A 14,718-nucleotide genomic window follows, 5' to 3' on the forward strand; every position below is an offset into this window, starting at 1 on the left:
AAACTGGTGTGTAATATTTATGAAAAAGGGGAATTTCCGTCAGACTTCAAAAAGTGTTATAGTCATGATACCAAAGAAAGCAGGGGCAGATAAATGTGAAGAATACAGAACAATTTTGTTATTTGGGAAGTAAAATTACTAAAGATGGACGAAGCAGGAGCGATATAAAATGCCGAATAGCACAAGCGAAACGAGCCTTCAGTAAGAAATATAATTTGTTTACATCAAAAATTAATTTAAATGACCGGAAAAGATTACTGAATGTATATGTTTGGATTGTCGCTTTATATGGAAGTGAAACTTGGACGATCGGAGTATCTGAGAAGAAAAGATTAGAAGCTTTTGAAATGTGGTACTTTAGGAGAATGTTAAAAATCAGATGGGTGGATAAAGTGACAAATGAAGAGGTATTGCGGCAAATAGATGAAGAAAGAAGCATTTGGAAAAATATAATTAAAAGAAGAGACAGACTTGTAGGCCACATACTAAGGCATCCTGGAATAGTCGCTTTAATATTGGAAGGACACGTAGAAGGAAAAAATTGTGTAGGCAGACCACGTTTGGAATATGTAAATCAAATTGTTAGGGATGTAGGATTTAGAGGGTATACTGAAATGAAACGACTAGCACTAGATAGGGGATCTTGGAGAGCTGCATCAAATCAGTCAAATGACTGAAGACAAAAAAAAAATATTTACTTAGTTCTACATTTCCAGTTACCTGTTTTATATATCCAAATCCTTGTTCACATCTACTTAGATTGTCTTAATAAACGACCCGACAGCTAATTCGAATTTTGATAAAATTCTCCAGAAAATTATCTGTTCTCCTACCCATCGTAGCATTTCTTACTTTATTTATTCACCTAATTTCCAACAAGCGTCTATAACATCTTAGGCTCAAAGTCCTTTACTCTCAACTTTTTTGTTTTTCCTATTGTCCTTGTTTCACGGCATTAAAACAGCGCTACACTCCACAACATAAATTTTTCATATAATTTATTTCCAATTCTTTTATGTACTAGAAGATTTATTTTTTGATCGAATATTTTCCTCGTTTATGCTAATCTGCTTTTCACAAAATTCTGCTGATTCCGGTATATTATTTTTCCGTATCTTAATATTTAATTCATTATTATTTTTCTTTTTTGTTACACTTGGTTTTTTTTGTTTTTTTAATCCTGCCTTCCGGAACCAGACCATAGCAGACTCCCCTTCCACCCACCCAATTAAACATGAACACGGTTCCGGGAGGTGCCTTTGCCTCTAGTCGCCAGACGAGGGAAACGCCAGGCCCGGCTATGCCGTTCCTGGCCACCATCATCCAGCAACCGGGACTCGGTCCTTTGTGCTTCGCCTCTAAAGGGGACACCCCCGAAGGGACGGTCCTGCCGGTACTCAGTCTTTTAGCTCAGGGGCTCGAGAGTCACCGCATTCATCACCACTGCCCACCTGTGCAAGCACGGCCCAACGAAAGCTCCGTACGGAGCTGTCCCTCACCCTCTCGCTTCACAATATTGTTATACTTGGTTAGCTTTGTTTTACTACACCTTTAAATTACATCAATTTAGCCGAAACGATTTGTTTTTTTGCGTTAGGAAAATGCCTGTCGTGTTTGTACAGTTAAAAATATATTCATATATGACCATTTTGTACAGTCTATGAAATATAATATTTTCTATTTTTAATCTCGATTTTAAATATTAATCCGATTCGTGCTTTAAATCGTTGCAAATAAAACTTTAAAGATACGTTACCAATAGTAAAACGTATGATCGAATAATATGGGAAAGCTGTTATATAAGTTTACGTTCTTATGTATCCGCAAACATATACATATTTTATCGTTTAATTATATATGTTTGTATATATAATCTATTTATTTATTTATTTTTTGTTATGTCATTTGAGATAATCCTAGTTATCAGCGTTATAAATTAAAATTTCTCTTCTGTTCGATTTCTGCTGGTGTAATGAAACTTTTTAATTATTCATCAGACCGTCTTGAAAAAAAATGTGGTGTTTATTAATATAATCCTATAGCCGTTAGATTATTAACTATGTAGAGAGTATAGAAAATAAAAAAAAGAATAAAAAATATGTTAATTTACATTTAATTTTTTTATATAAATTGGTACTTGTCATATTAATTAATTAATAAAATATACTCATTAATCGTACATAAAAAATATTTATATTACATTTAAAAGTCTAAAATTCTTATAAAATAATAATCATTTATTTTTAGCCCTTATTTTAATATTTATAAGTAAATATTTTACAAACAGAAATCCATTTTGGGATTATATAATTCCTATTATAAATATTATATTTACTATAAACTCCTAGATATAAATAAATACATAATTTAAATAATTCGATGAACAATTATTTTAATTTATCGTAACAAAAATCGATTGAAATCATAAGCACTTCATTTACTCTTATTTTTTAAAATAAATTTCAAGTTACTCTGTTTAAAACATTTAAATTATTATAATTAAATTTTTTTTATATTGTTTGATATAAAATTATAATATTATCTTATTATTTTTTCAGATGTTACGTAGTTATCAAATATTATTTCTTCGAAAACAAAACTTGTAAAAACTTAGAAAAGATTTTAAAAAAACTGCTCCGAAAGGAGAAGAGAGTAAAAATAATTAAGAAATATAAAAATTAAAAAAAAATAGTTATTTGATTTTTACAGAATTTAAATTTTGTGAAAGTCAAATAATATATTTTGTTTATTTTCAAATTTTAAGGAACTTATAATATTACCTATTTTTATAATCTTTTAATTTGTTTCATTTTTTACAATTATAGTGAATTAAAAAAATTAAAAAATTAACAATAAAATATTTAATTTCTTTTTTGTCAATTTGTTAATTGTCGTTATTAAAATTTTTTCAATAAAAATAAATAATTTAAATATGATGATATTAATTTACAGCTAAGTTTGACGAGGTAGGTAAATCTATCTCTTTCTAACACTGTTAAATAGTTAGATTAATTTTTATTTTATTTCTCCATGAAAAAACTTACTTTGATAGTAAAATATAATAAACAATTTAGGGTAATATTAGTGACCTTAAGGAACCCTCAATTATAAAGTCAAAGATAGAAGACGATGACCCGTAAACGTAGGAAATAAAATCTGGTCGAATAAAAAGTTCCATAACTTTATAGATAGCTCTATGCCGGTCGGCACAACTCAAATATGACATTGTATATATCATTTAATAATATCTGCTAAATAAAAACGGTTAATGATTTCAAGCTAATGTATTGAGGAACAATTTATTCATAATCTTACACCCTGGGAGAGAGACAAACTCGAAAAAAAACCTGTTCGCCTATAAGTAGTAAGGCCTTACTACCGACCCCTTCTGCTCTTGTAATATGGTCGGGTAAATTAAAGCCAAGCTTTAAAAAACCCTTTGATGACCGCAAAACGTTACGATGACTAAATAAGGTAAAATAAAAAACCACATATTTTGGAATTACGGACACGCATATTATAATATAGATGTTGCTTGGAGACGATGTAACAGGAATAAGAGACTAAACCAACGATAAACAAAAAGAGATTATTTTATTTATGATAGAATAAAATTATTTTCTCTAAACTGTAGATAGAGGAAGTATGACTTACGCAGTCCATCCTTTTAAGAATAATAATCGGGAGGAATCCTCTTCTACGAGGACTTGTAGAAGAATATTTATTTAATTAATAAATAAGAATTGTAACAAATATAATAAAATGCATTACGATAATTAAGGATGAAAGAACATAGAAAACTAAGCTATACATAAAGTAGCTATGAGTTTACACATTTTAGGCTTTAGTGTTTGTTTGTGTGTGTGTGTCTATCTCTCTCTCTGTGTTTTGTGTGTGTTTTTAGATTCTTTAAAGATTTTTACGATTTCAAAAAACCTTTTTTTTTTGGACGAAGAAAATACATATAGAATGTCTGTGTGTTGAGAGGTATATTGTTTACCGCTGAATAACAAAGTAAAGATGTAAGGAATAAATTAATTTTTACAGGTGTTCATGTTAATTTGAATCGTTTTTTCTAATGTCAAAAATATAAGGTTAGATAAAGTAGATCTCAGAAAGACGATACAGAAATGAGAAAAGTCTTTAAGGCAAAATATTAAATAAACAGTCTTACTTCAAATATTCTCTTATTCTTCTGTAGTGTAGGCTTTTTCTAAAAATAAAATCCTATTTGTTAATCGAAATAATAAATTAAATCCAAAGTATTTAATCGACATCAATAAATGGACTTACTACGAAAACTAATTTTTAATTTATATTTCTTTATTTTATAAAGCTTATACTTACCAGCCTTTTATAAACTTTTGCAGCCTTTGATAACCAGCCTTTTTTTAGCCACTATATGTATGTATACATATAATGTACATTATCAAACATATAATGCTATTTTATCAAAATTTAGTGTGAATAGTTTGGTTAAAATTAGTAGTATAATAATAGTAATTTTGGTAAAATTAATTTGAGCTAGTAAAATTTAGCGTTTATGTTTTGGGGTTTAATGAGTGTATGTATGTGTGTGAGAGAGAGAGAGCGAGAGAATTTAAACCAGTATTTCTGTAAGTTCCAGAAAATAATTTTTTTTTTTAAATCATTCGTAATTTGGAGCGTTTTAAAATTCAAAGCTTATGGAAGAAAAGAAAAAATTGACTTAACTGTAATTAAATCTCATTATTATTATTTTTATTATATTAAAATTCTGAAATCTTCAATCAACGGAATCTTTCCGATTTTTTAGCATATTTTAATGTTTTCTGTTAACAGGGAGCATTTCTAATCTATATAAATTGTAAACACTTCTGCTCTATTACACAATTTTCAGCGCAAGATATCTCATATTTTTTGCTCTCTCATGTGGTTATATCATCTATACTCTTTAAGTTTTGGACACGATTTTTTTTTTTTTAATAAAATTGTATATAATGAAGTGCGTTATGGTACCCATCGATAAATGATTGGTTCCTACCAGGTTGAATTTATATGGCGACAACGATACAATAATACTGAATGTTTTATATAAAATATTTTACAATTCATGGCTTTTCATTGAATTTAAAAATGTCAACATTATATATATATATATATATATATATATATATATATATATATATATATATATATATATATAATCACGTAAAGTAAAAATTTTTGTCTAATAAATTAAGGAAGCAAGGGAGAAATCGAGCCTGTTCTCATTTTTAATAAAATATTTATTTAATAACGAAGTACTAAAATAAAATTTAAAATTTACCTAAAATGGTTAATATTAGTTATATAAGAAAGAAATTACTGGAATAAGATAAAATAAATATAAAAACTAATCTTAATAAAATAAAATTGAAATAAATTAAATTAAAACTGAAGTAAAAAAGTAAATATTATCTCGAGCTGGCGATTATACTAGTGAATTTTTTGTCGCATAATTTCTAACAAGTCATAGTAAAAGGCTCCCTTATACATTCAACGATACAAAATACTATCTATTAATGAAAAGGAAAAGATGACGACAAACTTTTTTATCATTTCGTATCGGCCGGTACAATGTTACAACATTGCGTAAGAAAGTCAGCTTAATGTTTTTTTTTCTAGTTCTATTGAAAGCTATATTTTTAATTACATGCGAAATCATTTATTAACGATTTATTTATCTATTTCAATACTTTCACTTATTTTGTTTACAAAATAAAAAGTACTCTTTGCATTATTTAAAATGCAGGAAAAATTACCGTCCTGATAATATGTAAATTCTCGGGATATCGGAAATACTTATAAGAAGTATAATATTATACTGATTTAATCAGTATACTTAAATCAGTTTTAATCTTATACTTAAAAATAAGTGTAAGTCCTAAATTTCCGGTTCGTTTTATTTACCCTAGTTTAACAGAGAGTTAATTACATTTAACTTTTGAAGTGTTTACCGCAAAGCCTCGTAATTAATTATATTTTAGTCTCTAACTCCGTACTTCCTACTAAACTTTACACCACAGAAAAAAAAAATTAAAATAATCTGCACATTATGTTTCCTTTCTAATTTTTGTACATCATAGTTTTTAAATGCTCTATGGAATTTTATTTAACTGAAATTCTTTATCTTAATTACTTAACTTTCTTTTAATAATTTAATTTTTAGAAAAGTATTTCTCTTATTTACGGTATGTAAGATATATTATGTTTTAGTTTACATTTATATTTATAAAAAAAGGCATAAAAAATAAAAATAATTATTCTGCAATTTATTTTTATGGAAGCAAATTTATTCCACCGTTAAGTTTTATCTTCGTTAATGTTATTTTTTAATAAATTATATTTTACCGACAGCACTATAAAATTCTGTTATTAATTGTTATTACAATCTGTTTATGCTTTATGTTTAAATAAACTACTAGAATTAATTTTTCATATTTAATCGCTTCATAAAATTTTTAAAAATGTAATAATAATTGTTTTTTTTTAAATATACAGATTTTTCCTCTAAAAAACTTTCAAATATAAGAGACTTTCTTTTAAATGGGAATTACTGATATATGTAATTATTTTAAACTAAGACCACTCTGTTCAACAATAATGCTTTACTATCCTGGAAAAATTATGATTCATCTTTCCTTTGAGCTCGTAGAAGTTTTTACTAATTTAATTAATTTTTTCTATATTTAGTTATTTCATAATTTAATAAATAGGCAAAATATATTGGGGGTTGGGGAAAACGTTTCTTCGTATTCTTTCGGTAGATGGCTTTAGATCGTCCAACTCTGGTAATATTAATTAAATCTAAGAACACTTTTTAAAGATGATATGTCACTGAGAACGTCTAGAAACTTTATTATTTTATTTCAGAGTTATTGGGTTTTTAAAATGAGTGAAAATAAAGAAGAAATTCGATAAACGTTCAAATTTTATTATAAAAAAGGGGAAAAATTGCGACACAGTCTGCTAAAAAAAATTTATTATGTTTACGGAGATGATGCGGTATCAATACGCGAGGTAAAAAGTTGGTTCAAGCCTTTTTACTCTGGAAATTTTGATCTCAATTATACAACTATCGTGACATCAGTAATGAACTAAACATCGACTATAAAACAGTTTGAAGCCGTTTTAAAGAAGGGTGGGTACAAAAATAACTTGCTTTTTGGATGCCGCATTATATAACAACGAAATATTTAATTAATCAATTTTCCACCTGCGAATCGTTCCTAAAATGGAACGAAATCGAACCATTTTTGAAACCGCTCATTACAAACGATAAAAATGGTTAAGAAAAGTCTCTCTCTCACTCTCTCTCTCTTTCTCTCTCTCTCTCTCTCTCTCTAATATATATATATATATTTAGGTTTTTCAACGTATAATCATTGATTAGTAACGTAGTGTTTCCCATCTGGGTAAAAAAATGCTATCTGCAGAGGGTTATCTGCAGGATCTGTCCGCTATTTAAGGGGGTCTTGAGTTTTTCTCTAGACAGATTTGTTTGTCTAAGGTAAATCCTTATTCATATCATTTACTCTCTTGGTTTATCCTTGACATCTTTATCCTAATTTTGGGTTTGTCAAATTACGTCTGACCTTGGTAAATTTGTGTTGAGGAAGCTGCTTCTTGTAAAAGCAATGTAGTTGTCCTATGACCTGAAACGGGACTGCAAACAATCCTAAAATGCAAATATAAATATTGCTATAACGTATAGAAAAAAAATTCTCCAAACATAATTAATTAGAATTTTTCTTCAACATCATCAATGTTAAATGTATTGAGTTTTTTTTTTGTGAGGAAGGGCAAAAACACTAAATTTGTATAATTAAAATTTTCAAATAAATTTGTTTAAATATAAAGACTAAATATCAACAAAATATTTCAAAGAGAAATAAATTCTCTGTAAAAAAAATCAGTCTTCTATTTTCAGTTCCTTTTGTCACATTTTTTGTAGGATCTACTCTTGTAATATGTGTTATTTTAATATTCAACAAGCTCACCAATATAAAATATCTCGATTTAACATAATTATTTACCATTTATTAATTAATTAGAAGACTTTTTTTTGTATTTTGTATTTTTCTCATAAATATTTATTTAGTTTTAAAAAGAAGGATTATAAAGTGAAAAAGAAAAGAAGATAGATTAAATAATTTATGAAAAGAAAGATATACCTACCCGAATGAAAAATAAAACTATAAAATATTTTTTTTGTTTTCGTAGAATATTTTTTTCTTTAATGAATTTATTTATTATTATTTTTGTTTTGTTTTGTAATAATACTAGACAATATCTTATTATTATAAAATTATGGCCATTTACAAAACATATTTTTTTAGATATACAGTTTATTTTACGTTTGTTTTTTTTTTACTACTGTTACAATGTCTTCATTTCACAACACAATAAAATTCCCTTTGTGTCCTTTACATATAGCTTTCATTATTCCTAACATATTATTATGTTAAGTCAAGGTAATTCTTAACAAAATTTAACGTAACGTAAACCGCATACATAACATTCTTTCCTTTTTTTTACAATTAAAAATAAACAAAAAGATATTTTTTGAGTCCTTTTAATATATCGATAAGTTCACCGAACATGACATGGTACTTGTTCCCAATGTATACACTGACTTTTTACAGCGTTATATCTCATTCCTTTCGGACATAAAAATGATTCTTTTTGTCCGTCCATGTGACACAAATGAAATACCTGAAACATATGAAGTGTAGTTAATTATATAATGTAGATAACATAATTAAATTATAGTAAATATTTATATTATTAAAATATATTGTTTTAATTAAACTAAATTAAATAATTAACTAAAAAAGAAAGAAAATAGTTTAGCAGATAGAGTCGTTTTTGAAGATGAAACCAGAGACAATGTCATCCTCCTGACATTCTTAGATGGAGACACCTGTCTTGTGATCAAGACAGGTGATCATACCACCCCCCTCCGTTTCTAGTCTTGATGGGCTTTACCGGAAGTCGTCCTTAGACCCGCTAAACTTGATAACATAACACAGTCATCAGTTTGGCCTCCGTAAGGATACCGTCGATGCAAATGCCTCGACAGATATTTCCATCAGTGTATTTGCATAACTTACTACCGCCTTCGTCTGGCCTCTTCCAACCACGACCACCTACCGTACTTACAACCCTCAACTATCAAATTAACCGATTCGCGGAAGCGCAATCCACGCGCCTTCCTCTATCTCTGAAGGTAAAACCTCTTCCTTTATCTAACTTCAAGTAGGCTATGCACTCAGATCATTTCTTAATTGAGTTTTTAAACCCCAAAAATACTACCCTCACATCGACAAAAAAAATTATTAATCGTAACAACGACAATTCTATCCTACAATTCAATTTTCGTGATTTATTTAAAAATCAATAAACAGATTCACAATTCTAATAAGCCTCAAATGAAAATATACCCTATTTCTTTCTGCTCTGGTCCGCTTTCGGGAGCGAGTCACCTTTCCACGCCGCAGCTCCATCACGGTGTTCTCTACACATTCGTTCTCATTCTAACAGCGAATATCTCAACTAACCAAAGCTCGATGCCAAAACGCTCATCTTGGGGAAGTAAGCCCCCAGGCGGGTCCCTAGCTGCTCAGGTTGCTCTTTTACATGTATATTAGCAGCAGGAAACCAAGAGATTAAGAAGAAATGGAGCCATAATTCCTGATCAAAATTGAAAAAAATTCGTACTAGCAGAAAAGGTTATTCAGATTATTTTCGGATAAACGACGAGGAATTTGGGAGTACTACCTACTAGGAAGACTCTTATCAGAAATATAATCTGATCAAGAATTAAACTAATTTCACGATATTTTAAAAGGAATGAAGTCCAAAATACTTGGAATTTTAAATATAGGTGTTTTATTGTACCATTAGTATACTCGGCCACATATTCTCACTTTAAAGGTCTATTAGACACGAGAGTGACATCCTTTTATAGTATAGTAAAATTCATCCAGTGCCACTAACAAGAACCCACCGGATTGGTCTAGTGGTGAACGCGTTTTCGCAAATCAGCTGATTTCAAAGTCGAGAGTTCCAACGTTGAAGTCCTAATAGTTACGGATTTGAATACTACATGGATACCGGTGTTCTTTGGTGGTTGGGTTTCAATTAACCACACATCTCAGAAACGGTCGACCTGAGACTTACAAGATTACACTTCACTTACACTCTTACATATCCTCATTCATCCTCTAAAGTAATACCTGACGGTGATTCCCGGATGCTAAACAGGAAATATAGAAATAGTGCCACTAACAAGAAACATCGTTGTGTTCTTTTGTAATCGACTTGTTCTAACTTATCGGTAACGTAGTAATGTATGGTGAGTGCAGCTCGTTGTACAGAACGTGCGCAAAGAATGAAAATAAAATTAGTTGCCAACGATGTTTTTCGGTGTTCGATGTCATAATACTGAGCACTAGCGTAATCATTATTACTTATAAATTTTGTATACTTAACTAATTTTATAATTTTTAAGCATTTTATTTTTATTATTACTATTATTATTATTATTATTATAATTATTATTATTATTATATCATTACATTATTACTTATTTTATTTATTTACTAAATTCAAAATACTATTGAGAAATATGAATGAAGAACAGTTGATTGAAGTAGTGCGGTAATTTGTGATTTAGGAAATAAATGTATGAATGTAAATCACAAAGGGAAATTAGGGATGAAATAGTTACACATAGTGTTCTAGCCACGTACATCTCCTGCTTTTGAAATAAAATAACTTCTAAAAATTTCTCTTACAAGAAAAAAGCATCTCATATTGAATTTCCTCCTGCAACGAAAATTTTTTGAGAGTTACTTTTTGCTTGGCATCATTGTTTTTATTACTTACTGTTTCAAACTTTTCTGTATTCCATTACATTTTTTTTTTTTATATAAAATAAGGTATAACACTTCTTTTTTTTTTTTTTGTCTTCAGTCATTTGATGCAGCTCTCCAAGATTCCCTATCTAGTGCTAGTCGTTTCATTTCAGTATACCCTCTACATCCTACATCCCTAACAATTTGTTTTACATATTCCAAACATGGCCTCCCTACACAATTTTTCCCTTCTACCTGTCCTTCCAATATTAAAGCGACTATTCCAGGAGGATGCCTTAGTATGTGGCCTATAAGTCTCTTCTTTTAACTATATTTTTCCAAATGCTTCTTTCTTCATCTATTTGCCGCAATACCTCTTCATTTGTCACTTTATCCACCCATCTGATTTTTAACATTCTCCTATAGCACCACATTTCAAAAGCTTCTGATCTTTTCTTCTCAGATACTCCGATCGCCCAAGTTTCACTTCCATATAAAGCGTCACTCCAAACATACACTTTCAAAAATCTTTTCCTGACATTTAAATTAATTTTTGATGTAAACAAATTATATTTCTCACTGAAGGCTCGTTTAGCTTGTGCTATTCGGCATTTTATATCGCTCCTGATTCATCCATCTTTAGTAATTCTACTTCCCAAATAACAAAATTCTTCTACCTCCATAATCTTTTCTCCTCCTATTTTCACATTCAGCGGTCCATCTTTGTTATTTCTACTACATTTCATTACTTTTGTTTTGTTCTTGTTTATTTTCATGCGATAGTTCTTGCGTAGGACTTTATCTATGCCGTTCATTGTTTCTTCTAAATCCTTTTTACTTTCGGCTAGGTATAACACAAATTACCAAAACTATATTGTTCATATTTTTTGTTGTGATTGAATTAGAAAGTTATAAATCCTGAATTTCTAAATCAGTATCAGAAGACATCTTCAACGATTTTTCGACACGGTATAAACGATAATTAATGTGCGCTTTTCATTGATTTTTAATTGTTTTCCAGATTATGATCTCATCAAACATGTTTTAACTGAGCCGTCTAGGAGCAATCTGGTTTAATACTTCACCGCAGATGTACTGATTTATGCGATTAAAATTATCAATATCACGGAATATGTACTTGGAAGATCCGATCGCTGTATTTTTTTAATATACCTAACTGTTGCAACCGTCCAAGATTTATCTTTTTATACTTACTGCCTTCTCTAGATATTGCTTACACTAATCTTCACACCTTTACACTGCTCAAAGAGGCGTTGGGAATCAAAACTTTCAGGTACGTCTAACAAATGTATCAAGCGGTGCGTAAGTGGCTATGATTTCAACTAAAAAACTTTTCCTCTTGAGGAAGATTTTTTATTTAAAAAAAAAAAAACACAAAACGATGTATTTTAAATAAGTTTTTTTTTCAGATTTTTTAATAAAAAATACATTATATAGATGACGTCATTATAAGATAAAAGATGAATAAAAAAAAGTAATTAATAAGATAAAAAATGATGAGATTAAAGCTTATATTAATTATTTGAAATGTAAGCGTGAAATAATGTGAATGTAAATACATTAAACGTGAAAAATAATTAAAAGAAAAATCATAATCTAGAAGCCTTTATTGAGTACACGCATATTACGTGCACGTTGAACATGATGCAGATAAATCGTGGTCTTCTCTTTAAATTAATGTTATTTAAATATTCATCAGTAGAGCAATATTGTTTCCGAAAAGAAAATATTTTTATTTTATTTAAAATAAATTTGTGGAAGACTTTTTAAATAGTTTGATAATTTATTAAAAATTACAATACAATCTTAATTTCTCGTAAGCCAAAGTATTATGTATTAAGGTGAAGAAAAATAGTTTTTTTGTCTGGTCGGGTAGAAGTGGATACTATTATTTTTTTTAAGAATGCGTGACTATTCTTTTAGCAAAGATTACAAATTCATATATATAAACACAGGGATAAATTAATATATCTTATTTTCTAAACATAGGTCTACCCTATTCATATTTATAGCGCCAGATCTAACATCCCATTTTTGATATTAATTACTGGTTCTGACATTTTGAGGGAACGCCTCAAGAGAGAATATATGTATATATTATAAGTATTTAAGAATAATGACAAGTTTTTTTTATTTAGGAACTTCACAGCACATCAGTATGGCTTCATTTTGTTATCGATTATCAATTTGATCCCACGACAAGTTGTTTAATTAAACACCCAGAAATTTCACAGAGTGGGTATCAGAAATACTTTCGTTATCATTAATAGGAAATCTATCCAGGCGATCAGTAATTCCAGGCGATGGAATATAACTGGTGGTTATAATCCATCTAGTGAATATTTTTTGTGCTGCTATCGTAAAATTTTAAAGTTTTTTAAAAATAATTATCTTCGGATATAGATACAGATGTATATTCTACGAAAAGGATTTAATGAATAGCTTGAGATCTTGTGGCAGATTTAGATTAATAAACAATAAAAAAAGTAAGGGACCGAAAACACTTCTCTGTGGTACTCCGCGTTTTACATCTTGAAGTGAAGGACCTTAATTTTTATATGTATATTGTTGAAATTATCGACCGATCTTTTTTTCCACAAAAAAGATTACTTAGAAGCAAGTATAAGTTTATGGTCCGCACTACATTGTGGATACTACTAATTTGCCTGCTATATAAGGTTTCTTTTTTATTTCAATAAGATTTTTCCCCTCTCCCTCGAATCGGATTCCACAGTGAAGCATAACACAATCCGGGGGAGTGTCCTTTTATAAGCCGGCTACGTCGTTCCTGTTCCTCTACGCTAGAAGCCGGGACTCGGTCTTTTGTCTTGTTTGCCTCAAACGAGAACACCCAAAAGAGGATTCTCGCCGGGACTACAGTCTTTTCTACAGCAGGACGAAAGAGTCCCCGAGCCTCATCACTGCTACCCATCTGTACATGCACAAACGAATAGCAGCTCACCAGGGAGCTGTCCCTCATCCCCTCGTTGCCCTAGCAGCCCTATTCTCCTGTTGAAGGACCCGTGTGATAAAATCAGAAATAGCACGGAATTGTACGTCATTCGCCAACATACGGCTCACGATACTCTCCATCGTAAGAGGTCCAGTAATCAACTCGCATTGCAAGCGCTCCCCTTCCCAGGGCCGACAAGCAAACACGACGTGCTCCGGAGTGTCGAGCTCGCCGCAGGCAAAACAAAAGGAGTAATCAGCCCGCTGTCGTGCATTCAAATATACCCGGAACACGCCGAGGCCAGACAAGAACTGGGTCAACCAAAAGGAAATCTAACCATTTCAATAAGTTGTGATACATTTTGTCCAATAGACCCAACTCCGACAGTTGTAAGGAAGCGGCCTCACGCCGTACTGGACGAACCACCGTGATGGTGCGGTGCGGTAGCCGAAAATCGACAAACCAGGCTTAGGGGCCTCCATATCGCATGAGCCATAAGCGGAATGGTGCGTCAGACGCGTTCCCGGGGTCGCGAGTGAATAGTTTTCGCGAGTTATATAGTTTGAAGACGTCAAATCAAATACGGTAAGTCGCGCATAAAACAAAAACGCGGTCAAAATTAAAAGTTTTTTTTTTCCGCGTGTGTTTTGTTCTGTTTCTCTTGTTTCAGAAACGGGAGAAACGTGGATGTGGAACGACTCGTCGTGCCGTCTCATCCTGCCAGTCGAAAGAAAAGTAAAAATTAAAAATTTTTTTTTTTTTTTCGTGTGTGTTCTGCTTCTTTTGTTGCAGATACCAACAGCCACCACAAAAACAAATGGTTTCTTCACTGCGGCCACGCGGTCCCCCCAACTCCTTCTCATA

The 14,718-nt window shown here is 30.4% G+C and overlaps 1 protein-coding gene and 1 long non-coding RNA gene across 3 annotated transcripts in view; one reads left to right on the forward strand and one right to left on the reverse strand.

Moving 5' to 3' along the window:
- The window catches only part of LOC142327613 (uncharacterized), a 287,424-nt gene that overhangs the window by 211,858 nt on the left and 60,848 nt on the right, over positions 1-14,718 (forward strand). For both annotated transcript variants that reach the window (XR_012757030.1, XR_012757029.1), the window contains exon 3: positions 11,902-12,174. This is a non-coding gene — a long non-coding RNA (uncharacterized LOC142327613). The remainder of the gene's footprint in view (positions 1-11,901; positions 12,175-14,718) is intronic.
- The window catches only part of LOC142327612 (uncharacterized), a 167,785-nt gene continuing 161,320 nt past the window's right edge, over positions 8,254-14,718 (reverse strand). Inside the window, exon 4 of the mRNA XM_075370813.1 lies at positions 8,254-8,736. Coding sequence (XP_075226928.1) covers positions 8,614-8,736 — 123 coding nt within the window. The 3' untranslated portion in view covers positions 8,254-8,613. The remainder of the gene's footprint in view (positions 8,737-14,718) is intronic.

The sequence above is a fragment of the Lycorma delicatula genome, chromosome 7 (genome assembly GCF_047948215.1).
Source record: "Lycorma delicatula isolate Av1 chromosome 7, ASM4794821v1, whole genome shotgun sequence".
NCBI lineage: Eukaryota > Metazoa > Arthropoda > Insecta > Hemiptera > Fulgoridae > Lycorma > Lycorma delicatula.